Source organism: the organism of the source record quoted next, unplaced genomic scaffold, assembly GCF_019419815.1.
Source record: "Pyrus x bretschneideri cultivar Hongxiangsu unplaced genomic scaffold, Pyrus_bretschneideri_v1 Contig17, whole genome shotgun sequence".
In the NCBI taxonomy this organism is placed as follows: domain Eukaryota; kingdom Viridiplantae; phylum Streptophyta; class Magnoliopsida; order Rosales; family Rosaceae; genus Pyrus; species Pyrus x bretschneideri.
In genome coordinates, this window is record NW_025999468.1 from 985878 (window position 1) to 1008932 (window position 23055).

Here is a 23055-nt window from a genome sequence, read left to right on the forward strand (position 1 = left end):
CAAGGTAATGTATGGTGCCCGTCTTTCTTATCTTCTAACGGTCCTCTTACAGGTGAAGACTTAGTGATGCAGAATGCAACAACAGCTACAATAGTAGCTAGGAACCTCCTCACACCAAAAGATAGTAGGCTGCTTTCAGGACGGTCCGATGAGTTGGCCGTTCAAGAGTCCCTCGCTCTCAGTGTTCAGTGTGCGAGCTCTGTGTCCAACATGGGCCAACGCCTGCTTGCTCGGTCTCGTCAAGTGGAATCATTGATGGCAGAGGTGGAAGATCTTAAGCAGGAGATTAAACAGCTTAAGTACGAAAATAGAAGTTTGCATGTGCTTGCAAATAACTATTCGTCGGGCATGAAGAGGAAGCTTGATGAGATGCAAGAATCTCAAGGTCGAATGCAAAGTGACCGTCAAAGGCTTGCGTCTTTCTTCCAGAGGCACCTTTTTCCTGGATCATCCAGCGTTCCGCCAAGTATTGAGGCCTCGAATGCTCTATCTCCGATGCCTCTTGCTCCGATGCCTTCTGCTCCGATGCCTCCTGCTCCGATGCCTCCTGCTCCGAGAGTGTTGCCACGTAGTGGGGCTTCACGTACACATCCTTTGTGAAAGCTTCATCTTTTTTTTTTTTTTTTTTTTTTTTTTTTTGTACGCACTTGTAATTTCTCGGAGATCAATGAACATGCTTTATTTTATCAGTGTATTGTGCTAAATACAGATAAAACATATACATCACCAAGATGTGTTATTTCCCTTTTTTTTTTCTTTTTTTTATTTTTTTTTATTTTGATGATGTGACTGTACTTGAAGTTTTGAAGTTTCAAATTGCCTACGTACCCTTGGTTGAGGAGGGATCAAGTCATGACGTAGTTCAAATGAGTGATGGTTTTGATGATGATTTTGCCGTACACAGTTTATGCTCTTGCGGGCCAGGAGCATGATACATGGAAGACTTGTGCTGCTTGAACTTGTATTTGTCGCAAAGCTCGTCCACGAGTCGGTTGGAGAACTGTTTTCCGTTGTCAGTGATAATGTAGCGAGGCACCCCATATCGGTGGATGATATGCTCCTTGATGAAACGAACAACAGTTTCCTTTTTTACTTCCCTTAAAGGGATGGCTTCAGCCCACTTGGAGAAGTAATCTGTTGTAGCTAGGATGTAAGCTTCCCCTGCAGATGACTTTGGCGTAATTGGTCCTACAACGTCCAATCCCCATGCGTCGAACGGCCATGAAGCAACTGTAGGGTGTAATGGTTCAGGCGGTTGATGTATGAAGTTGGCGTGGAATTGGCAGGCTTGGCACCTTTTGGCGTGTTCCAGGCAGTCCTTCACCATGCTCGGCTAGTAGTAACCCATTCTTTTAAGCCGGAAATGTAGCTTTGGTCCAGACTGATGTGCCCCACACACACCTGAATGTGCTTCTTCCATGGCTAGATTAACTTCTTCCTCACCTAGGCATCTCAGGAGCACTCCTTCAAAAGAGCGTCGATAGAGTGTTCCTTTGTAGTAAAGGAAGCGAGGTGCTCGTCGACGTATTTCGGAACGGTGTCTGAGATCATCTGGAAGCTTTCCGTGCTCTAAGTAGTCGATCAGCGGCTGTCTCCACTCTTCAGCATCGACTGGAAGTACTGAGATGACATTTGTATCATCTAGTGACATTTCATTAACGAGCGGAATCACCCATCTTTGGAAAACTGGCACGTCTGCAACTTTATCTTTTCCTAGTGTCATACTCGAGGCTAGATTGGCGAGAGCGTCTGCCATTTGATTTTCCTTTCTTGGCACATGTTCCAGTGTCACAGCTTCGAACTTTTGTAGCAGTTGGGTCGCTAGCCGGAAGTATGGGACGAGATCATCTTTCCTCACCTCATATTCAGTTAAGAGTTGATTGATTATGAGCTTGGAATCGCCATATACCTCAAGAGCTGTGATTTCCATGTTGATCGCCATTTGGAGCTCGATGATCAATGCTTGGTACTCAGCAACATTGTTGGAGCATAGCTCATTCAGTTGGAAGGAGTAAGGTAATATTTGCCTTTGTGGCGACATGAATACTACTCATGCCCCCGCTCCGTCTGCTCGTGCAGATCCGTCGAAGAACATCGTCCATGTTGGGAAGATGTCGATGTAGAACACCTCCTCGTCAGGCAAGTCGTCTGAGATTTTCCAATCAGCCGGGATTGGATGATCGGCAAGGAGCGTTTGGTGCCGTTTGCAGTTTCAGCTCGTGCAGGCAAGGAGCGTTTGGTGCCGTTTGCAGTTTCAGCTCGTGCAGGCAATGAGCGTTTGGTTGTCACCTTTTAGGCTCGTGCGAACGAGGAGCTTGTGGTGTCGTTTGCAGTTTCAGCTCGTGCAGACAAGGAGCGTTTGGTGCCGTTTGCAGTTTCAGCTCGTGCAGGCAAGGAGCGTTTGGTTGTCACCTTTTAGGCTCGTGCGAACGAAGAGCTTGTGGTGTCGTTTGCAGTTTCAGCTCGTGCAGACAAGGAGCGTTTGGTTGTTGTTGTGGATTTGTCAAGCGATCTGGGAGAGGCGTTCCTCGCAATCTTCATAGGAAGGAACCTTGACCGAGTAATTGAAGAAGTCTTCTGGGAAGAGGTCGCACATTGTGATGGGGATGGACGATCTTTGTGTCGAAATTTATTATCTCCAACACTTTCACATTGTTCTGGAGGTTGACAAGAGCTGTTTTGCCCCCTTTTCGACTAATAAACTTGTGGACAAGATGGTTGCTGCTTGTCCAATTTCTTCGAAGCGATCTTCGAAAGGCATTCCTCACAATCTTCATAGCAAGGAGCCTTGATCGAGAAATTGAATAAGTCTTCGAGGAAGAAAAGATCCCGCATGAACGATCTTTGTGTTGAAATTTTCTTATCTTCAACATTTTCACATTGCTTTGGAGGTTGGCGAAAGCTGCTTTCCCCCCTTTCTGATTGGTGCACTTGTGGAGAAGACATATGTTTCTTGTGTAGTTTCTTCGAAGCGACATGAGTCCATCTTTCAATTTCACTTGACTTGGAGCATGCCCCCAACAGTCGAGGTGAAGACTTTGAGTCGAAAGAGCCAGAAGTGACATCTTTCTTAGGGATTTCATCTTCAGTGCCGTCCTCTTGGGTTTGTTGGCATGAAGATTTGCCAGTGTGGACGATGATGCGCCTCCTTACCTTCAGTGGTCCTTTTGTGTCGACCTCTAGGATTGCTTGGCGCTTCATCCTTGAAGGAATCAAGCTTCGAACGTCGCCTTTTTCTGCTAACCCATCGAACTTTTCTTCCTTTGGTGTTGTCTTCCTCTTTCCAAAAGGCTTCTCATTATTTTCAAATCTTTCCGAAGCTGATCGTCGCAGAGGAGAGATAGCTGTGTTGCTTTGTTTCTTAGGCTTTAACAACCTTTCAAAAACAGAGCTTTGGGATGTTGGCGCGCTAAGCCTCTTGAAGACAGAGGTTCGGCCTTGACTACCAATGCGATTAAGCGCTGAAATTCTGGAGCTTGAATGGCTCATCCTATCGAAGACCGACGTCCGAGGGGCGGGTTTAGGCTCTTTTTGGTCTTGTTCAATGCTCACGCTGATGTGTTGAGCGCTAGCTTTCTTCACTTTGCTTGAAATCTTCGCGGGTGCATTTGGTGTGAAGCCAAGTCCGGCTTTTTTGTTGTCAACTCCGTAACCATGCTCCTTCAACTTCTTTTGAGTTTTGGTGAGGTTACGTTCTTTGTCATTGACGGTGTTTGAAACCTTCTTTCCAAGATTTGAAGAGGAAGCAAAGTCATGCCTAGCCTTTGACATGAGTTCGTAGGCATTTGGGTTAAAGCCTTCTTCGGTCTTCTTAGTTGGAAGAGAGCTTGGTTTCATTTTGACGCCATGCTGTGCCTCCAGACAGTTGATGAGTCCGGCGGTTTGCAAGTTTTTCTCCTCTGCAGTCCGTGTGAGCTTTGCGATTGCTTCATTCATCTGAGCTAGTTGCTCCTCGATTGAAGTTACTCCAGTGGTCATGACTTGCATGGTTGTACTGCTGCTCGAATCAGCGTCGGAGAGTAGGGACTCTGAGTATTTCCTCAGGCTTTCCCCTCTTGATGCCCTTAGCGAGGCTAGGGTGATCACAGGCTCGTGCCTCAGGTGCTCTTGTTCCTTTGATAGAGTTAATGCAGGGCCGGAAGCCGCGGCAAAAAGAGCTCTTGCCTTACTTTGGGTTATGGTGCCCGAAATATCACCACTTGCGGCGATGATATTCTTGTTCTTTGCTTTGATTGCAGGAACAGCTTGATCCTTTCTTGATGCCATTTGCGTTTTTCGATGATTTGAGGATAGAGATGAGAGGTAGAGATGTCCCACCGAGCGTGCCAAATTTGTGAACACGAAAGTTCCTTGAAACAAGAAACAAGAATAACGTGTACAAAATAATATTTTGTGTTTAATGATTTTGGGGTTACGATCTCTTTGTAATTTGATCCTCTGATTCTATCTCCGTAAGATGTAGATTTGTTGATCCAAGGGCCGTCGAGGCTTGATCTTGGATGAACAGTTGTAAGTTTCTTCAAGGGCCTTCGTGGCTTTGATCTTGAAGGTTGATGGAAGTTTCTTCAAGGGCCTTCGGGGCTTGATCTTGAATGTTGATGGATGAGCGGATCTTCAAGGGCTTTTGGGCTTGATCTTGAAGAACAGTTGGTTTTCTTCAAGGGCCGTCGAGGCTTGATCTTGAATGAACAGTTGGTTTTCTTCAAGGGCTTTTGGGCTTGATCTTGAAGAATGGGTGTATGGGTTTGTTGAGGTTGTTGATCCAAAGGGCCGTTGGGGCTTGAGCTTAGGATGAACGGATGATGAATGATGAACGCTTTCTTCAAGGGCCGTTGGGGCTTGATCTTGAATAACGATTGGATGTGTGGATTTCTTCAAGGGCTTTTGGGCTTGATCTTGAAGATTGATGGATTTGACGAAGAACGAAGAGTGCTTTCTTGATCCTTCGGGATTTTCTTGAGAGCTTTAGAACTTTAAGGCTTCAAGGTTTTGGTGTGTATATTTGTTGATGTTGTTGATCCAAAGGGCCGTTGGGGCTTGATCTTAGGATGAACGGATGAACACTTTCTTCAAGGGCCGTCGGGGCTTGATCTTGAAAGAGGATTTAACGAAGAACGAAGAGAGCTTTCTTGATCCTTCGGAATTCTTGGGAATTTGGATGGTTGGAAGCTTTGGAGTTTCAAAGCTTCAAGGATTTGGGGAATTCCTCTTCTAATTTTGGAGTAGAGAAATGTATTTGTGAATTCCTTGATGCTTGATACCTTGATGGAGAAGCCTATTTATAGGCTTTGAGAATGAATCACCACCACAAAAATATTTTTTTCCTTTCCAAGCACCATTGCCTAATTTTCCCACTTAATGCAATATTGAAATTGAAGTGGTGTAACTTATGGCCTAATTTCCCACTTAATACCATTTTAAACTTGAAGTGGTGTAACTTATGGCCTAATTTCCCACTTAATACCATTTTAAACTTGAAGTGGTGTAACTTATGGCCTAATTTCCCACTTAACACCATTTTAAACTTGAAATGTGTATGCTTTGTCATTGCCCAAATGAGAAAAACTTGTTTTGATCCGTAATGGATTGAAGTGTGCTTGCCTTGTCATTGCCCAACATGAGAAGAAAAACTTGTTTTGATCCTCAATGGATTGAAATGTACTTGCCTTGTCATTGCCCAAAATGAGAAGAAAAACTTGTTTAATCCTTCAAGGGTATTTCTTCCTATTTTGTTGAGTCACACGCCATGTGTACAATTTGTACAACACGTGGCGTATGCCATGTATGCCTTGACACGTCAAAACTTTAATGCATTGGTGAACATTTGTTTTTTTTACTGAAATTTCGATGTCTACAAATACTAATAAAATAATTAGCTTCATTTCTTTGTATCAAAAGTGAATTGGATTTTTTCTTCTTGTTTTGGTTGAATAGGATTGATGAAATATATTCGTTTCTTAGAGCAATTTTGGGGCCAAAAGGAACAAGACAAATCATGTAAAACCAAAGGAGCAAAAGTGTTTTCTTAAGGTTATGGGCAATAACTTAATGAATTTTCACCCGGGAAAAGAAACTTAAACACTAGTATTTCCCATAACTGAGGGACACCCTTTAGTCATGCCTTTGCTAATGTTGTTTTTTTTCATAAATTTGAGCCAAAATGGTCAAATGGGAAGGTTTGGGTAGTGGGAACAATGGTCTTGAACCGAAGAAGAAAGGGAGAAGGGAGAAAGGAGAAAGATGAATAGGAGTGCATGAAGTATAAAGAGGATAATGAATCAATGGAGGAGAAACAGGAAGGGGAAGGCATGAACTTATAAATTGACGAATCTATCTTTACTCCATGAATACTCCATCAAGCAACTCTTAATTAAGAAAGCGTCGAGCAAATTTCATGGTGGTGGAATCTATTACATGTCAGTTGTGGACTTTTGACCACCGATAGAAGATCTGCCCGACGGAGAACTTCGTCGGGTAAGTTTATCCTACACAACAAATGGTTGGTTCGTCGGTTAAACAATTCTCTTCTTCACACCAAAAGTTTCCCCAACGACCTATTTCTTAACCTACGAAGTGTGTATGTTGCTTAAATACTTTTAGTCAACCCAATATGTTGATTGATTTTGCCATACTAACAAAATTATCCATCGGGCAAATATGTTTCAACCAACGAAAATATGTCCGTCGGGTAAGATTTAGTAGGGCAAGCCATAATACATGGTAGTGATTTCATACTGTAAAAAAAGAAAAAGAAAACAACAACAAGATAATTTTATACAATTGAGATCCGTATCTAGTGATAGAACCCAAGTGTATTAGAGAATGTATCAATAAATATACCGAATTTGTGTGTCTAAAGTTTTACTATAATAGCAACAAGATAATTTTAGCTGCATTTCTTTTGTATCAAAAGTGAATTGGATAAATTTTTTCCTTGTTTTGATTGCATAGGATTGATGAAACATATTCGTTTCTTAGAGCAATTTTGGGGTCAAAAGGGACAAGACAAATCATGTAAAACCAAAGGAGCAAAAGTGTTTTCTTAAAGTTATGGGCAATAACTTAACGAATTATCACACTGAGGAAAAGAAACTTATATACTAGTATTTCCCATAGCTGAGGAACACCCATTATCCATATTCACATTAACTTTTATTGCAATTCAGCCTGGAAGAAAAAGAAGCAAAATTTGAGTGGTGAAATTGTCGAGACCACGTTGGCAAAAGGAAAGGACAGTCTTTAACTGATGGATAACATAATCTATTTTTTCCTTTTTTCTTATGAAGTTGAAAGTTAGGGGGTGCAGCAACAACATATACAACTATAATATAATGAACTTTGGAATTTCATATTGTGATTGCAGTATTAAATACGAAAACAAATACAGTAGCCTGAATTTTGGGATCAATCACTGGCATAAATTTGAAAACCCATTTCAAAATTGTTTTGACTTTCTTCATTTTTTTTTCTTTTTCTTTGAAGGTGTTTTGATTTTTTAAGTTTAATGAAAGCCTAAAAGTTATACCATATTTCAAGAAAAGAGTCCACAAAATTTAGTAATTTTCCATTTTAATTTATTGATTAGTGAGTTCAAATCTTCTTCACCAAAGTTCTATGTGGCTTCTTTGTGACATCTCATTTGTTGAAACATGGTCATTCATTTAACCTCACTTAATAGTATTAATTCTTCAATTTATCTCCTCAGTTAAAAAAATTAAAAACTAAAGATAAATTAAATCAAAATGACACGTGTCACTCAAGAAGATAGGTCATAGATGATTTTTGGTAAGAAGATTTATTAAACTCTTGATCAGCACTCCATGAAAACAAATTAACTCAGAAAATTTTCCTATTACCTATTTTACCCTGAGCATATCAATGGTGGTGATAATTTTGTATAATTTAATTTCAAATTTGTTAATTTATTTCTGTGCTGGAATTTTGAGGCTCCTCCCGATGGTGGTGGTGGTTTGGTTCAGGAAGATTTATGAGGGTTGCTACACCCAAATTTGTTTAGCCGTTTTTGTGTTCTAGGCTCTGTAATAGCCTTCCTCCGAAAGCCTTCCCTTGTTCCAAAATTATCACAAATGTCCTGAGCTTTGGGCTTAATCAGCCTAATAAATATGGAAACCCAACTTTGTGGGTGGACTAAATTCTTAAGATAACCCAAAAGAAAGCCCACTGTTGAGCATGGACCGCGGAGTCTTGTGATCGAATGTGCCCTTTTCCAATTAACCTTTGGAAAAAAGAACAACAAAAGAAATTAAAGTAGAAATTTGGAGAGAGAGAAGTGTTGGAATTTTTATGAGTATTTCAAAACACAAACAATGCTTGTTGAAATTCATAGTAACGACTCCTTTTTCTTCAAATCTATTTATTTATTGAATATTTGAATTAAAATTCTAGTCAATAATGTTGGTATTATTATTCATGGTTCATCGAAACAATCATTAGAATTGGAATGGTGGCACTCGTGCAACCATTCCTCTCTTCATCTGATTAGTGATTATTAATGTGCCGATTTGTTCTTTAATTCTCCAACTTTTATATGCGTAGTAAATGACCAACGTCTATGAAAAATATCATTCTATTCTATATGTATCTTTCTTTCCTATACCGAATATGGGATCCACCCTTCTTTTTTCAGACTGACCCAGTTTTCTTAATATGATTGGAACTTCTTACTATATGCTCTTCCCTTTGCTTGTTTTGAAAGTCTCAAATCAAGGGAACAATCGAGCTGCTCACCCAGCTCAAGTATTGTGGTATCCTAGAGGGTAAGGTGACAAAACTTGCTATATCGAAATATCTCTAAGAGGAGATATCTACTCTTAAGGACAATGAACTAATTACATGATTAAACCTAAAATTTTATTCTAATCAAGCATCGACAAAGAGCGGTTTCTACACTCTAAAAGATAAGTTGCGTTGTTTTGTTGATTTTTTTTTTTTTTTTTTTTTTTTACAAACAATAGTCTTAGTGGGTTAAAAGTTATTTATTAGGGGGGCATTGGAAGAACTAGTATTGAAAATTAATTTTAGAAATGAAAATTATCATTATGTCATCCTATATGAATCCTTGCAGAAGAAGTAGCATCCATCCCGCCAAATTTTCCAACAAGGGAGTGTGTGGATGGTTGGGTCTCCCACAAAAGCAGCAAGAAAATCTGGTATGGCTGTTGAGAACTTGATGACCCTCTCTCTCTCTCTCTCTCTAAAAGTAGGATCCACTACAACAAATCAACTTCATCCAGATCATTTCTGGCGGCTCAGATTTCGCTCCTAAAAATTCTTCATGCGGCTCTCTCTACTCCTCACTCTTCATTCTACACAATCTAATCACCATAAGTCCGTCCTACTTAACTCATCACACATGGTTTTAGTTTTTCCTTAACAATTGTTTTTTTTTTCTATTCTTTTACAATTTCCGATATACATATAAGTATCTAATATTTGTGTTCTGGATTGAGTGAAAAAAAAATTGACTTAAATTTGATCATGCATGCTTCTTAATTGGTATTGCATGCACTACCGTTTTTTCTCCACTGTGAACAGTTTATTGGGAATAACTTTGTTTTAAGAAGTTCTCCAATAATATTTTCAATCAAATTTAGGGTTTGGGAGTAATGGATGACAGGACTTTGGGGTCTGGAAATGGAGGTGATCAGAGGCCGCAGTTTCCTCCTTTGGCTAATTTGGATGAGGTTCAAAGCCAGCTCGGAAATATAGGCAGCAAGCCTTTGAATGGTATGCATTTTGATGAGTTACTTAAAAATGTGATATCAGCTGATGAAGGGCAGCTGCTACAAAACCCTAATTCTTCCTCTTTTCCCACTTCGTTTTTTCTCGGGAATTTGAATGGAGCATTGAGTAAGAAGAGTGCTGATGAAGTATGGAAGGGGATTTCTCACCATGAGCATGCCAATGCTGCGGTCAACGAATCGTTGCACCAACGTATTATTAGGGAGACAGCAGCTACACCTGAACATTTTTTAGTTCGCACCGGCGCCATTAACTCTGGAAACCAAAATGCAATGATGAATGCTCAGCCGGTTATGAGTATTGATCCAGCGGTTACGGTGTCGCAGCCGGCAGATTGGTTTCAGTTTCAAGTGTCTTCTGTTCAGCAGCGAATGACAATGCTGGATTCAAATTTCAAGGTTTTTGAATCAGTATATGATAGCTCAGCTGTGAATAATCTTGATTACTCGGAGAACCAAGCGGGCATGTCAATGCCAATGCCTGCAATATCAGCATCGTCTTCAGAATCTCAAGCAACCGCTGAGCGGAAGCGCCATTTTTCTGATGAAATCAAGGAGAAAACGATAGAAAGGAGGCAGAAGCGGATGATCAAGAACCGTGAGTCAGCTGCCAGGTCTAGGGCAAGAAAGCAGGTTATACTCAAGTTTAAGTTCTTGAATCTTACACAAGTTTTATGGTGTAGTTAGAGTTCAAAAAATGTTCTCTTGTCAAACTATTTTCACCTGAATGTGTGACCCAGATTAATAGTTTGACAACTTAAACATTTGTTTAGCAAGATAAGTCTAGCAAGAGAACATTATCCGTTATTCGTAAAATAGATATTCAATAAAAACTTGCCACTTATATATTCAGTATTCTTTTGTTTAATGATTTAGGCTTATACCAGCCAGTTGGAGCATGAAGTATTCCGGCTGAGAAAAATGAATAGCTGGCTCAAAAAGCAAAAGGTACCACCACAGCCTCAAATTTCAAATAAATGTCCAAATTGTTACATACCCTAAACTACGCTAGTGCTAAATGAAACTAACCCTACTATATTTATATATATAGTAGCAAAGTGTTAATTATATCTAGCTCAAGGGAAGCAAGACAGATTGGATAAATTTATACTTACTGCTGCTTGGTGTTTTTGGTTGCAGGAGGTGGAAATGATCTTATCTTCAAACCCTAATTCTATGCCTAAATACCAACTCCGGCGAACCAGTTCGGCTCCCTTCTAGCATCTTTTTCTACATGTTCTTCCTTCACTATGATTTTACAGGGGGCCTTCATTATGATTGAGCTTCATCTATTGTTTTTGTCTATGGATTGCAGAGATTTTAGTTTTACATTTGTGAGAATTAATTGGTGTGTTTCATAAGAAGGAAGTTTCCTTTCTTCCTTATTTCTCATGTTAAAAGTAGGAGTAGATTTTACACAACTAAATGAAAGTTGCGCAGGAACAAGATGCAAACAAAAACATGAGCTATTGGGTTCCAATTTGGTCTTGGCTTAGCCCAACATGTGGAGAGCAACTCCACACAGCAACCAGTCATTCGCTAAACCATAACCATTGGGAGCCCTCTCTTCCTCCAATTAGTAGCCCACTGGCTCCAAGACTTGTATCAACACCACAATGGCTTTCGTAGAGTCCCACATCGATCCTAACTACACTTTTGGAACTATGCATGGCTAACCATTGATTTGTACGTTCTTCCAAGAAATTGTCATTTATTACCCTCAATCTGTCCATGTGGCATTTTATTCTTTGCTAACTTGAGCATCGAAAGCTCACCGGTGCTCTTCGATACTTATCATTCCTTCCTTGCAAATTGCCGAGGCATAATTGCCAAACGATTGAAACACCACTACGGACAGAGACGGATGTACATTGGGACCAAGGTAGTCCTAGGACCACTTAGAGTTTGGGAAATATACATGTGAAGATCTTTCGAGACCCTCCGAATGTTTGGACGGGTCCTTACGGTGCTCAATAAGTGTTTGATGTAATGTTTGCTAGGTATATGTCGACAGGTTGCTCAAAAGCACTCAACAAATCCTCTCGATATTACTTATCAAATTGTTTCGGCATATGTCGATATATGTTTGACACGTGCACAACATGATTTGGTTGACGACAATAAGGCCAACAAGTATTTGAAGAAATGCCTCAATGAATAGATTGGAATTTTTTTTTAGTGTTTCGACTTTCGCGCTCTGTTTCTATCTAGAAAACTTGGACATTTAAAATAGGAAACCCCAAGGTTCAAATCCTGACCCGCCACTACCATGGAGGTTCACTTCATTATTCTAAGTTGATCCACTTTTTTTCCATCAACAAGGTCTTTGAGCTTTTTTTTTTTTTTTTTTTTTTAGCTTTTTAGCCAAAATGACCTTTGATATTGGCATAACTTTTTATTTTGGTATCTGACAAAGAAAATTGAGAGAAATGGTCCTTGAGTTTATTAACCGTAAGTCATTTGGGTCATTTTGTAAAAAATTTGTCAATATCTTCATTAAAAGCTTCTTGTCTTGAATGACTTCAGTGGTAAAACTACGTAAAGGATTGGATAGAGTACAACCCAACAAATCGACCCAACTCTTCAACTCAGCCCAATTCACCTAGTTCTCCCCCTAACTAAATTGCAATAGAAGATTTTTCTGTTCACAACTAAACAGTTGAGATTTTAAGTGATTAAAATTTAGTTAAATCTCAACCATTCACACGTGAAAAAAAAAAATGTGTGAGAGGGCAAAACTCATATCTCTATATATGGTGGAGGATTAAAAGAAGAATCAAATAAAAGTGTGGAAGTCCTTTAGAACAAACATTACCAGTGGAATTTGGACACTTTCACAAAAAGAATACTTTGTCTCTAAGATTTTGGGAGATTAGTGCGGACAAATGCTGAGATTATGATATTATTCTTTATCTATTATCTCTTTCTTTTTGCTTTTTCCAGTGCTCCAACAAAGTGGTTTGAGCCAAGAGTAACGAAGAAGCTACCAATTCACAGAAAATGATAATTAAGTTGATGATTAGCCTGTCCAACTAATTAAGATAACGACAGATCATATGTGTCAAATATCAGAACACCCGCTAGCAACATGTGATAATGTGACTATGTATTGAAATATTTTTCATGAAGGACTATTGTTTTATAGCACGCCCATTTAACTATGGGAAAGAATAATGTAGCTTGAAAAATGAAAATTATTTGTACCACGATTACTCATCGGTCTTTAACAATTAATTGGATTTACTAAAAAAGAACTTAATCATAAGAAAAAATTTATGTTAATGATAAGTGGATATACGCATTGTAAACATATTTTTATCTCTCTGTCATCACATATATTGCTCAAAGTTATTTCATTTTCATCTGCGGAGATTTGGGTCTAATAGAATAACTACGTTCCCATTTCAACGAAAATGATTTCAAACTCAAATTTCATAAACGAGAGTTGTTGAATGCCATAAAATAAAACAAATACAAAAGGGTAAGTTATTATATATATTTCCACGTTTTTTGGGTCGATATATCATAAGTTTGACAAGCACTCTTCGGGCAGCTTAAGCATGGTACTGTATCACTGCCCATGCTGCCCCCATTTAACCTACTTCATTCATTTCCGACTTTATGCCAATCTCTCTCTCTCTCTCTCTCTCTCTCTCTCTCTCTCTCTAACACACAAAGAGAGAACCTTTCTCCCCAGGATCACAATCCAACGGTTGAAAATCAAAGCCATTCCAACGCAAAGCTTACGTACTGACGCTTTAGAACAAACGAACTCTCTCTCTCTCTCTAACACACAAAGAGAGAGAGAACCTTTCTCCCCAGGATCACAATCCAACGGTTGAAAATCAAAGCCATTCCAACGCAAAGCTTACGTACTGACGCTTTAGAACAAACAAACTCTCTCACCGAACCGCAACAGCTACGAACAAGCTTCACAATTCTCAGATCTCTCTCTCTCTCTCTCTCTCTCAGCAAACCAAAGTATTCAGTATCAACTACTTCCACGTCGCTCTCAGCTCTCTTCAGGTAACCACTCTCTTCGACGCCGTCGTTTTCTTCCCTTCCTAGTTTTCCCGGAAACTCTCCGGCTGGCTGCTATAGTAGTTACAGTTCGTTTTATTTTATTTTTATTTTACTATATATTTAAAATTTGTGAAAAAAATTTGTAATTGTACTGGCTGATCCAACGGTGGCGCCAAAGATGGGGCAACAGATCTGAAGGTCCGTCTGGATCGTTGTTTAACTTGACAGGGCGTTTGGCGTACGTCGTCGAGTCCGTACAAATGGAGACCAAAAGCCGTACGTCGATGAGTCGTGGTGCTTCTGCTGCCGTTCAACTACTTGAAGCTACGTTTGGTCAGTTTTTCTTGCTAACGTGCGCCTGGGATGCTCTTCTTGCGAATCTGCTCACCGCCGCTGCCTTGCTCTCTCTGCCTCAAGTGAGTAGCTCAGTTTTATTTTTTTTATTTCTTTCGTTATATTTTTTTCTTTTTAAATTCGAAATCACATAAAACTCTCCTTTCCAGTTTTCTCTATGATTTTATTTTTCACCACTATTTTTATTTTTTATTTTATTTTCTCGAAGAATATGATGATAGGATCATAGGATATTCTGTGTCTTCTTGTTTGTTTTGCTATGGCAGTCAACGGTACCCGTACAAGTTATAAGCTCATTTCTTAAATTAAAAATAAATAAAAAATATTTCAGATATTATCTCAATACCTGTCATGTCAGTTTGGATTTTGAAATTTAAGAAAATCTTTGCTACCTCTACTATTATTATACGTATATCACAAATAATTCACAGTTAATATTAGTTTGGAAATACATGTTTGTTCGCTCATGTAAGTAACTATCAACTATCAATGCAAATGGACGCCTAAGTAACCATCATTCTCGTTCTTTTATGGAGCCATGAACAAATGATAATCAATCCCACGCCCACAGACAACTCTGTCCCAAACACATGTGGCAAAATACCAATCAACAATAAAGGGTATTTAAACTTGAAACCTTTACAATATTTATAAAACTACTACCACTGGACTGAAAGTTGGTCACATTAGTATTAGCTAGCAAAATATAACGTACAGTGGTCCATTAATTCTTGACTTGTAGGTTTTAAGTAGCACTTTTACTCTTTGGTTTCAGGATCCTTCTGCGCTCTCAACCACCTGTGGAAAGAAAAGTCACGGAGACGATGAGGGCGAACATTCCAACTCCAAAGCAGTTGATGGTGACGAAGATGGAGACAAAGATAAGATCGGTGATGGCGGCTTTGGAGACACTGAAGAGGAGCTATCTTCGGAAGACGGAGGAGGCGCTGGGGACAATCCTAATCGGAAAAGCAACAATTCCAAAGCCAGCCCTGGAGGAGAAGGCGGAGAAGTAGGCGAAGAAGGTGAAGAGGAAGAGGAGGAAGATGGCAATGAGAATGATCACGATGGCGAGGATGATGGGGATGATGGGGATGAAGGCAATGAAGATGATGACGACAATGACGACGATGATGAGGGCGAGGTCAAGGACGAGGAGGAAATTGTGGACGAGGATGAACCGGAGGATGATGAAGAAGAGGACGAGGAAGAGGCCCTTCAGCCCCCTAAGAAGAGGAAAAAGTGAGAGAAGTCTTTTTCCAACTTATGAACCATGCAATGCTGTTTAACATTGTACTCTTTCCTTCATAGGGAAAACTTCTGTGCCACAACTGTTTGAGCTAATTTTATTGTATTTCGTAGGCATTTCGTTCCAATAATATCTAGTTTCGAAAAAAGAAAGACTCCGGATTCATTTCATCTCATCTTACTGTTAATAGTTTTTTTTTTTTAATTTTACTTTTATTTATTATTTTAATATTTGAAAAATATTAAATATTTTTTTTAATTTTTAATAATATTTTATTAATTTTTTAATAGAAAGTGATCCTTGTCTCTTGCCACGTGAGCATTTAACAGAAAAACTAACAGAAAAATTGACAGAGGTATGACATTGTCACAAATTCGTAAGATACGGTATGATATTGTCAATTTTAAAAGATAATGTATGAAACTGTCGTGATCCCAATAATTGAGGTAGTTTTTTGTATTTTATCCAAAAGTAAAAACTCTTCGATCGATATTAATTTACAAGAATATACAATACAACCACAAGATCAGTTATATTTACAAGCTAAGTATTGTATAATTTCGAATTAAAACACTTCAAAAGAGTTACAAAGCCCTGCAAGTCCGCCAGCCTTGCATTTTGTTGAAGTCTACGTTGATTTACCTGCCCGGTATGGGAAAAAAAGGAAAGTAACATCAGAAACAGTAAATTTCAAGCCAGAAAACGAAGAAAAGAAGGCGCAAAAATACTCAAAAAACCATCTATCATAGAAAAGAATTGGTTAGTATTCAGGACATATATATAGTGGCTGGTACTGGTGCATAAGCAATATTAACCAGTTTCGATTTAAAGTATGAATCTAAACCAATAAAAGCTGTAGTTCAGTGAAAATGTCGATGTTCAACAGGACTATTCAAATAATTCCAAGCATAAATTGTGAAGAGAACTATTCAAACGATACTTACAGAGAGCAGAAAGACCCCATTCTAGCACTGAGTCATTTTCTTTTAGCATCGATGATCATGGCTCGCGTCCAATGCTCAATATCCTCGGGCTGTGATGGTGGAGGCGGAAAAGTAGGACGTTCCACAAGATCCCATTCTTCAATAAGGGACTCATTCTTCCCATCTGACAACTCAGTGGAGCTAAGAAAGGTGGTGGAATAATTTGGAAGGTTTTTTTCATACAAGTTCTTCTGCAATGAGAAAGAAAAATCTATAAAAATCAAGTGCAGTATTCCTGCACCCATTGAGCAGCAGCTTACCAATTTAACAGGTTACCAAGTTCTTTCTTGTTTCTATTGATGTGAAAAGAGTCAAAAGACGTCAATGATAATATCAGCCAGCTTCCAACTCAAATAAAACCCAAGGCAGAAACGCTAAGCAATGAAGCTATGTAAGAAGATCATTCCTAAGAAGGCAATTATGGGTTTTCGAAGTATTAAAGTGTGTAGTCATATTTAGGCACCAATGAAGGATTCTATGATTGTATATCTTTATAGGCCCCTTGTTGGAACTTGGATCATATCATGTCAAGCAACACACAGATTGGCAGCATACACCAAGAAAAGACCACTAAGATTCTACAATCACGGGCGGTGAAGGAAAGATGAGAGAGGGGAATCATAAGGAGAAAAGATGAAGCATTGTATTATGAATATGAATAGAAAAAGGGGAAGATACTTGAGGTCATGGCAGGGCATAAGCCCTACAAATAGGGTAAACCAATAGCATGTTTTATTAGGAAAAAAAAGTACACTAAGAACCCAAGATCTCCCAAGGAAACAGATTTTAGCCCAAAAATGTACCGTTAGTGCCATTGTATGTGTGCTATCCAATAGAGTGGTTGACGATATGGCCGAATCCACATTCCACACAGATTTGTTTAGTTGCTGAACTTGCTTACATGACCTGAAAGTTAAAAGCGAAATTCCAATCAAGGTTTAGTTTATATACCATTCATAGCATGCCTAGTATTCTTTAACAAACCATTGAGATTTAAAAAAAATACATTTATAGTCCCAAAAAAATGATGCAAAAATTGTCCAAAAATTTGTTAAAAACTAGATAACAGTTATTACTTCGCAAGAAAAAAAACTCTCTCAGTAGTTCAGGACTTCATTTTTGTCCAATTTTTTTTTTTAAAACTAACAGTTATTACTTCATATCTGCACAATGAAACTGAAACGAAAACACAGAAAACATAATTCACAAAGAAGGGAGCTGTGGACAATGTACCTTGAGCAAGCCAATTTTAACGAGAACACAGAATGAACTTCCTTGGAAGAAGATAATGTGGCCAACAATTTTGCAAATGCTTCAAATGTAGATAACTCAGAAGGAACATCTAAACATAGTGAGTTATAGCAGTATGCTGTAATGCATGCGACACTTTTCTTAAGAAGTGAAATCCCTCTCTGCAAATCATTGTGCGTTTCAACAGTGTGTGAAGAAGCGGAAGTGTAATTAAAGCTACCACCAGAAGAATCCAGATGTGGTTTCCTCACAGATTCTATTGAATCAACACCAAAATTATTACTTGAGCTTTTGTCGGACCAAGAATTTTCCCCAATACTGGAGCAATAATTTTGGCGTGGTATAAATAGGGGATATTCATTGCTGCAACAATATAAATTTGTCAGTCAACAGCCTGTGAAGTTTATGCCATGTCAATGATGTTATATAATATATCTAGCCAAAGTACCTCCGAGAAGAAGGGCACGCATTCCAATAAGAATCTCTTTGCCATATCCTAGAGCAAGAACCCTGAAGACAATCCAAATTTAACACAAAACACAGGTATAACTAATGCATAAATACTTCACAAAAAGCTTATTGGCTAGTTTTAATGAAGCTTCAAGTGGCTCTCTAGAAGAAAAGCCCACCTCCAAGAAATAAAAACAAAATGCTTTCACTAGAATGTTCGCAATGAAAGTACAATTTTTCTACAATGTATTCCAGAAAAACTTAAATAAAACACCAAATAAAATCTAGTAAGAGGTAACCGGTTGAGTTAGGGTCCCACCCGTGTCACACTTTTGTTTATCGGTCCCACCACAGCAATAGCCAATCTTCAACCGCAAAGCTCATCGTTGTTCAATCCGGCCTGGATTCTACGTTCAGAGTTTCATAGGTATCCTCTTTGTTATCTAGCCTGGATTCGATGTGAGGGAGCACCGAAGCAGGTGGTAATGGGATGAGCATTTGCGATTGAGGTTTATGCACAGAAAGGGAGGGGGGGGGGAGAGAGAGAGAGAGAAGGGGGGGGGAAGAGAGAGAGAGAGAGGGAGAGAGAGAGATTATGCGCCAAATAGTCAAGCGGCGTTGGGGTTTTCTTAACTCCCCACCACTACCTTCTCAATCCTAATAAATTCTTATTACATGTTATTTAGAAGCAAACGAAAATCTCTAATCCCAATAAAAAGGCTTAAATTTCTTGATGTTGTATTGAGTAATTAATCTTGCTGTTGTATTGAGTAATTACGTGGTGTTACACAATCACATGCGTTTGAGTAATTAAGTTGTTTTGAATCGTAAGTAAACACACGACCGCGTAAGTTATTTGAGCCCTAAACCCTCGGTTTCACAGTCGATATCTTCGTTCGGCATGCTGTCCCATTCTACTATAAAAGCCCCTCTCCCATTCATTATACCCCACCCCATATATTCCCATCAGATCAAAAAGGAGAGTGAAGGGCTGCATCATGAGTGAAGTTTACAAGCTTGAAGGACCGCATGACGACGACCAGCTTTGCTGGTGAAGATGGGCTATGGCTGCATGAGAAGTGGTGGAACTGATAAACAAAAGTTCAAAGTGGGTGGGAGCCTAATTCAACCTGTTACCTCTCACTAGATTTTATCAACTTGGTGTATAATTAACTTTTCACAAGGTTTAAACTTGTTTTAAAGGAGACCAGTTAGATTTTGATCTAACGGCACGGAAAACTAGATTACTGTAGCCAATCCGATAAAGGTAGGCTTTTCTCCCGAACCAAAAGTCTTCCCAATATTGAGAAAAATATAAACGCATGTTATAAGCTGACAATATGAACAATTTAAGTTGACACATAAATCACTTTCATTTTGTATGTATATATTTAAAACACAAGGAAATTTCTGAGAATGTAAAAATATATAAGCCCCTTATTACTTTCGGAACATTTTGATGAATTCTACAATCATCATTAGTACTTTTAAACCCCTCAAACATTAGTCCCTAGTAAATATGGTTTTTGGGAACAACAGAGCTAAAAAACAAAGATATTCAAAACATGGTCTTCATAGAATATTTAAGTTCATCAGGAGGGTGAACAGTGCTTACCGCAAAACCTGAGTTATGAAGTGCTGGAGCAGCTAAGTTCTGAACAACAAGATTCAGGAGTTGAACCATGTACCTGTTCTCCAACCATAGCGATCAGTTATCAGTGTAAAATGCGATACCACCTTAGCTAAAAATGATCCAACTGGATAGAATTTAACTAAGAACAGTAACTTCAACTTTGGAATGCATATTAAATACACAAGAGGAACAACGACATATTTTCAGCAAGAGGTGATAAATCTCAGTAAGATAACATAGCAATTATATCAAACACGACAATAGCATCCTTCTTAAAAGCATCGCTGGATATACAACTTCAAACAGAGATTACCCCAAGGAAGCAGCAAGCTCTTCTGATGGAACTGAGTGTGGATCTAGCCCTCTTGGTAAGCATACATTGCAAATTTGATCGTATAAACCACCAGATCCATAATTTTTCTTTTCATCTACAATCACCTAAAAGAAAGAATGAACATTAAGAAACTTGCATTTAACAACCCTACACCCAAACTATAGTTATGCTGTTTTTTCATAAAAAATAAGTAAATTGGGTGCTCTATAATTCTACTTATAAAAGTCGGCCAAAAACTTAACACAATCATCAAGGTTTATCAATATAATAAAAAATTGAGTTCACAATAATGAATACAATTATAGGTCATAACTCATAAGTCGTGCTTATGTCAAGAAATATTTGGTTTTAAAGTGCTTACCCGACGTTGGGGAAACAATTTGCATATTTGTTTTATAACTACTGACTGTTTATGAAGGCGTTCAGAGGTAATGGCCATCTGCAATTCAAAGCACATCAACCATCAATTATTGATCAAATAAGAAAAATGACAAGAAGAGAAGGAAAAAAATAATACATGGCAGAGATAGATCTCCAACCCATCAAGATAGCAGCACTTCAAAGTGGAATAGATCAAAGTAAAAACATAGTTATCGTCACGCATTCTTGTACCATGAAGCTATACTAACTTCCATTAACTAGTAAGGATTAATAACGTATCTATATAAGGAGTATAAATATGCCTTACATGCCCTAAATTCTGAGTGTATATAAGGTTGGGATAGAACTTATCCAGTTGTTCCGCACGATTCTTTCCCAACTGCAAATAGGAAAATATAGAAGCCAATATATATCTGAAAGATCATATGATGGCGTTAAATACAAAATTATTCGAAAACATGAGGTACCACAAAGAGGGCTGATTCAAGCACCCCATCCTTGACTTTAATGTCATGGGACGCCTTCTCAATCTTAGCCTTTCCTGTAAACATCTAAATCAGTCTAACAAGTTCATATAAATACATCATTGATTTCAACCTAGATTATATTTGACAATAGGCATCAACCTTGCACAAGCTGTTCTTTATTACGCCGGAGCTTTTCCCTTAACCTCACAAGCTTCTCATTTTGAAGCAGTCTCCAATTTATTTGATCATCGGCCTTACCCTGACGTATGTGTAAAGCATTAGTACAAATAAACTATTATGATACTTCAATTGGAAATCAGGTGTACAGAATTCTGATGATTGCATATGCTATAATTTATGGGAAAAGTGATATTGATTGGTTGAAGAACATGACAAGACGTACCCATGCACATACCTAAGAAGCAAAGTGGATCATCCCACTGATTTTTTTATCACAATGGACATATTTCAAATATATGGGCTATCCAAGATTTATTCTAGCTCAAGTTAACTAATGAAGATGAATGAGTAATCTTATATTACAATAATCATCATTTTAATTTTAAGCAATAGTGTAATAGTTCCATGTCACAAACCAAAGTCCTCCTCAAAAGACTCAAAAACTATTTAGAGTCCACGACCCATCTTTACATCCTCAATATATTTTCGTTTTAGTGATATTACCCTTGGCACAAAATAGACACCCTATGGAGCACTTCCGAATTTCAATTACATCAAATTCCATAGGCATTTGCAAACATTATACCGCGTAAATAATATCATTAACACACAAGATAATATCGTGTGATAAAACATTTCAATCTACTTAACTCGCAGGATTCTATCTGATCATTCTATCTGGTGGAATATAGTCCATTTGAGTGCAAGGAATACAAAATGAAACAACAGAAAAGAAAGGGAAACGTCGGCTCTTCCAAGACAGATACACACCTTTGCGACAAGCACTTCAGTCAATCTTGAATACAATGAATCGCGACGACTCTTCAGTGCCTTCAGAGAATTGTTATACTCATTTAATCTGAAAACAACACGCATGCATATAATTATTTGGTTATTAAAGACAATTGTTATACTCATTGACTCTATAACAATTTGAATAGGTTCATAACATCACCGATAAATTTAACACCCGATCTGGTTCAGGTTTCATACCTGTAATTCACACAAACAGCACAGATAGAAGCAAGATTTGAATTCTCACAAATAGCACAATTACTAGATTTCCGGTTCATCCCTCCGAAGCAGCGAATCAGCCTACGCCCGTTTGTTTGCTGAAAAAAAAAAAAAAAAAAAACAGCAGAATCCAAATCCGTTCATTACCAATTCAACTAAATTGATTGATTCATCTGCCGATGATCATGTTAGACTACAATTTCCTTATGCCGAAAATTGAACAGTAATGAATAATTGAACAGAATTAAGAAAGAAATTAGATTCAATTCAAATCTCAACTAAAAGTTGTAACCTAGAAATTAATTTTGTTTTCCTCTGAATTCCAAACTGTTTGCAGCAAGCAAGCAATCGAAAATCCATGAAAAATTAGAGGGGAAAAAAAACAGCAAGAAAACATACCGGCGGCTGAATTGTCAGCGTGCAATCTATACGATCGAGGCTTGAAATTGCGCGCAAAAATCTGTTATTTCAAGTGGACTCGATACTTTTGGGATGTTTTTCCTTCTCATCGTAATAATTTGATTACTGACAAGAGGGCGACGCCTCAACTCGGCGTTTGGCAAATGGGAAAGAAATTAAAAACAAAGGGAGATTTAAGAAAAAGCTCCAGTTTTGTTTCATTTTAACGAAAAATCATATTTTTACATTAAAAAATTAATCACAGTACTATTTGGTTTACCTTTTATTTTACCATTATCGTTAAAACTCAAACTTTCAAAAAAATTTCATTAATTTTTCTTAAATAAAAAAAATAACGAAACTACAAAATATGAAATGATCTGTGGTTTCTTGGGCCTGTAATGGGCCGGATTTTTTCAGTTACACCAAGGCCCGACTTTTGAGCCGAACTCAAACCTCGGGGGGAAAATTTTACTCTGAAACTCCACAACTTACTCGACCAAACAAAAGTCCAGGCTCATAAGTTGCCTACGTGAATAGGTCTAAATTCATAGACCGACAACATATGACGCCAAG

At 38.3% G+C, this 23055-nt stretch overlaps 3 protein-coding genes across 4 annotated transcripts; 2 read left to right on the top strand and 1 right to left on the bottom strand.

The window, feature by feature from the left end:
• Positions 1 to 9626: 9626 nt before the first annotated feature.
• On the top strand, positions 9627 to 10982 carry LOC103957024 (ABSCISIC ACID-INSENSITIVE 5-like protein 3). Its single transcript, XM_048581797.1, has 3 exons — positions 9627 to 10394; positions 10638 to 10709; positions 10902 to 10982. Exons 1-3 carry the CDS (start codon positions 9627 to 9629, stop codon positions 10980 to 10982), a joined length of 921 nt encoding a protein of 306 aa, XP_048437754.1.
• Positions 10983 to 13310: 2328 nt separating this feature from the next.
• Positions 13311 to 15384, top strand: LOC103957005 (nucleolin-like). Its single transcript, XM_048581798.1, has 4 exons — positions 13311 to 13429; positions 13732 to 13787; positions 13963 to 14200; positions 14914 to 15384. Exons 1-4 carry the CDS (start codon positions 13322 to 13324, stop codon positions 15382 to 15384), a joined length of 873 nt encoding a protein of 290 aa, XP_048437755.1. The 5' UTR covers positions 13311 to 13321.
• Positions 15385 to 15816: 432 nt separating this feature from the next.
• LOC103957006 lies at positions 15817 to 22664 on the bottom strand. 2 transcript variants are annotated; one of them, XM_009369073.3, is made up of 14 exons: positions 22480 to 22664; positions 22060 to 22178; positions 21838 to 21925; positions 21046 to 21145; positions 20887 to 20960; positions 20727 to 20798; positions 20400 to 20477; positions 20018 to 20142; positions 19687 to 19759; positions 18070 to 18131; positions 17604 to 17984; positions 17174 to 17276; positions 16332 to 16561; positions 15817 to 16029 (listed from the first exon to the last, which is right to left on the bottom strand). In XM_009369073.3, the coding sequence occupies exons 2-13, from the start codon at positions 22137 to 22139 to the stop codon at positions 16364 to 16366; spliced, it is 1434 nt and encodes a 477-aa protein (XP_009367348.2). In that variant the 5' UTR covers positions 22140 to 22178; positions 22480 to 22664; the 3' UTR covers positions 15817 to 16029; positions 16332 to 16363. The 2 variants fall into 2 exon arrangements, with proteins under 2 accessions (XP_009367348.2, XP_048437238.1); XM_048581281.1 differs by lacking the exon at positions 15817 to 16029 and adding an exon at positions 16188 to 16225.
• Positions 22665 to 23055: the final 391 nt, after the last annotated feature.